Source organism: Pundamilia nyererei, unplaced genomic scaffold (genome assembly GCF_000239375.1).
Source record: "Pundamilia nyererei isolate P.nyererei 1_Seehausen unplaced genomic scaffold, PunNye1.0 scaffold00003, whole genome shotgun sequence".
Classification (NCBI taxonomy): domain Eukaryota; kingdom Metazoa; phylum Chordata; class Actinopteri; order Cichliformes; family Cichlidae; genus Pundamilia; species Pundamilia nyererei.
In genome coordinates, this window is record NW_005187404.1 from 9,005,713 (window position 1) to 9,009,645 (window position 3,933).

At 39.0% G+C, this 3,933-nt stretch overlaps 1 protein-coding gene across 1 annotated transcript in view; it reads right to left on the reverse strand.

Moving 5' to 3' along the window:
- LOC102210847 (thrombospondin type-1 domain-containing protein 7A-like) overlaps positions 1 to 3,933 on the reverse strand; it is a 184,011-nt gene that overhangs the window by 7,836 nt on the left and 172,242 nt on the right. The window contains exon 22 of the mRNA XM_013910474.1: positions 1,221 to 1,434. Coding sequence (XP_013765928.1) covers positions 1,221 to 1,434 — 214 coding nt within the window. The remainder of the gene's footprint in view (positions 1 to 1,220; positions 1,435 to 3,933) is intronic.

A 3,933-nucleotide genomic window follows, 5' to 3' on the forward strand; every position in this document is an offset into this window, starting at 1 on the left:
TTCATTGTAAGTGGGCTAAAGCAGTTAATTAAAAGTAGTCTAACATAAATGCTGTAATTTGATTACTTTAATAAACATGTGACTTGGATGGATTGGATGCTGGCGTGACCACAATGCTCACGTCTGCTGTCGCTCACAGTGGTCCAAGGGACGCTCAGGGAGTTTGTGTGTTCGCTCACACACATGAAAAATTAGAGGGGACATTGTTCACCAAATGACTGATTATGTCTGCCCTAAGCTGACACCAGCTTGGAGCCTCAAAACACAGTTGATCCTAGAAACAGCATGATGCACTTGGTTTTAAAACCCCCTGAAGACCCCACAGCTTATGCTTGGCTGCGTTTTTTTATTGATTTTAGCTCTGCTTTTAATACTATCCAGCCTTTTTCAGAAGCTAAAACAGAGGACACACAGCTCTATTATTAAATGGTAAAAAATTCTTTTTTCACAAATGTTTTAACAAAAAGTCATGCTTCTGTCTGAGCATTTTTGTGTTTCCTGTTTTAAGCACGTATAAGTATAATTAGACACAAAATAATAGCGTGGTCTGGAAATTTCTCAGTAAAATGGAGGCTGTTAAAATTGGTGCAGGCAGCCATGAAAATTATAGTCCAGAAAGCCCACAGCCCTTATCAGAACAGTGTGCATTACAGCAAGCCACAGGAATTTTGTGCAATCTAAGTCATATCCTGTACTTGCAATATGAGCTGTTACTTTCTGACAGAAGATTTGAAAATTTAAAAGGTTTAAGAATTCATTTGTAACTTGCTCGATTAATGCTCTGAATAAATCTAAATGGTTTGTAGTGGTGGTTGTTGTAATGCTTGTCCTGTTGGAGTCCAGAACAAATGTCCTCTTTGGAAACAATAAATTACATTAAAAGAAACGAATGAATGAATATTTCTGTGGAAGCTTCTGATTTGATCCTACCAGTGCTTAGGTTTCTGCTATAGTCGGTTCCTCATCTGATCAGCAGGGGGCAGCAGAATATAACATAACGTAATATTTGGAATTTGTCCAAATTTTTCAGTGTTTAAAAAAAAATTCCCAATGTAGCCTCAAGGTTCACAATAGTACAAAGTCTGTAATAAAAGATTATAAATAAATTACAGAAATCATTTACCATTTCTGAGATTAAACATTGCATTCACATAATGGGCTTCTTGTTTAAATATATTCTCATTTCTTATAGACCTGACAGTTAGAGATGGCTCTGTTACCTGGACCAAAGGGCTGCAGGAACCAGGTGCGTCCTGCCCTGCCTGGTGAGCTGGCTGCAGGTTGAGTGGGGTTGAAGCCTCGGATCGTCTTAACGTCAGCCTTGTTGTCACCTGCAGTGGGGATCTCTAGCACTGGAATGACAGTGCACTGGTCCAGCAAGCCATCAGATGTCATCACTTCAGTGTAGCCATCTTCACAGCCGCACACACCCGCCTGAAACAGGAAAGAGAAATTTCATAATGCAATCTGTTATATGAAACTATGTAAACGAAACTCTGAGCAGCAGAGATGTGCCATAGGTAACACAAGGAATAAAAGTTTCTGGAAGTCAAATTATTTTCAAACTGCTTTAAAAAGGGAGAAAAGACGGCTTTGTGGTGTTTATTCACAGCAGATACCAATCAATCAACATTTTTATATTTTCTTTTTCCTTTTTATGGTTTGGTTTTGGTATCTGACCAATTCATTGCATTACATGTAAAGTTGATAAACTATGAGTTTTTGAAAATCCCCAGATTAACTTGAGTTGTTTTGGAGTCTGTTTTAGAGAAGTTAAGTCTTCCTGATAAACATGTAATAAGAACACTGCCTGATGTCAAGCAGTAACTGCTTCTACAACTGTCGCAGAGCGACTGCAACGGCTTTGTTGCCTTGTTTGAGGACATGTCATGCCTCTTTTCCACTAGTACCTACTTAGCTCAAACTGACTCGACTCAACTCAGTCTACGTCATTTTTAATTACAATTGAGTAAGAGTATAACAACCACCTAACGTGCATGGGGTTGTTATAGCAATGCAGCCAAAAATCCTGTGATGTCACTTGCATGGGACAAAAACAACACACAATCCAGGGCACTGAGGCCATGGTATACGTGCTGCTGCTGGTAAGTGTCTGGACTTCATTCCTGGACACGGTGCTGATTTTTGTGCAGCCAGTTCCCATGTTGCCAGGTTTCAAATTTTGATTTTTGTGAAGGAGTCGTTCTAATGCCTCAAGTGATGCCACTGACTGACCAGTCAGTCTGTTGATCAGATCAATTTAGATAGTTTGGAACCTGATCGAGTAGGTCCTAAAAAAGTACATAGTACAAAGTACTGTCACCTAATGGAAAACCCTCAAAACCAAGTAAAGCTGAGCCGAGTAGGTACTAGTGGGAAAGGGCTAAGAGATCTTTGCCAGTGGACTGAAAGTCCTGGGAACTGAATGTCAATGAGTAAGACTGGTAATATAAGCTAGGGCTTGTCTATTAAGGGCCATTATTAAAGCTTAAACTAAATTCTAAAATGGACAGGAAGCCAGTGCAGCTAAGCCATGACTGGAGGGATATGCTCATATTTTTAGCACCAGTCAGCAGAGTTGATGCAGAATTTAGCATCATGTGAAAATATGTTAACAGAGACAGTGGGAGACTGTATAGTATAGGCGTTATTGTTGACAAGAGAACAAAATAACATCCAAGTCTTTTACATAAAACTTGAAATATGGGTTGAGATGACCTCAATTTCTGGCAGAAGTGTTTCTAGATTTGAAGCTGGTCTAAAACTGATTTGGTTGCAGTTATTCACAGAAAGGGTGTGGGTCACTATTAGACAGTCCTGAACCACTTGGCTGATAGTGACCCACATCCGTTTTCATACCTTGGCTCATGTGATTAGGCAGATGATCAATAGCGGGTCAACGACCCTCTTAAGGGGCACTCTCAATAGGGCTTAAAAATCTGGGACTCTCCACCATTTGCTCTTAGAACTGAAGAAGCTTCTCAGATGAAAAGTGAAAGGTTTTCAAGAAACTTTAAAAAGTCCTGTCGCTTTTCTTTCCAAACTCCATAGAGAGCTTGAATGTGTTTTTCATCATTGAAAATTTCTGAAAATGAAAAGTTGAAAATGCTGAAAAACCAATGCACCAAGTGCCAAATTTCAACCCAGCCCTTTGAACTCCAATTTTGATTTCTCAAAATTCTCAAAACACTTAACCATACCACTTACAGCTCCCAGGGACGTCAGTCAGAATGCTCTTCATAGACGGTAACTGTAAACACCAAGTTCAGCAGTGCTTTTAACTGTATGTTCTTATAATGAAAGTGTATCCATGACATGACATGAGATGCACCTATGACACACGTCTGTGAACACGTATTTCTATTTGTTTGAACTACACCTCTTCTGAGAACATGTTTTTGTGTTTGTTTTCTGTTGAAGGGCAATTTCACTATCAGTGTGTGACTGGCCTGACTCTTTCATACATACTGAAGAAAAGGTTTGAATTGGATTGACTGAAAATATTAATGCAACACTGAACAATATTAAGGTAAGTGAGAGATATGTAGTTCTGACTGACCAAAGTACAAACTTTTTTGATGAGTTGTGAAATTCAGTTGAGAAATGCATCAAAACTAATTAAAAAATATGTAGACACAGCAGTGCGTACAAGAACAATGGGAAATGTGTGTGGGGAAAATGTGTTCCACATTTGAGAACTACTCAAAGTGATCAAGAAAAACTGCAAAATGAATTACACATATGAATAAACATGCTTTAAGTCAGGTATCATTCTTTTCAGAATTTTGCTGGACTGCAGATTCTTCACTGCCAATTAAAGAACTGAAAGCATTGGCAGTTATTAATTCAATCTGATATTACAGCATGCCTTCAACACCATCCTTCCAGACCATCTCCGAGACAAGCTTTCCCAGATGAATGTGCCTGATCCCA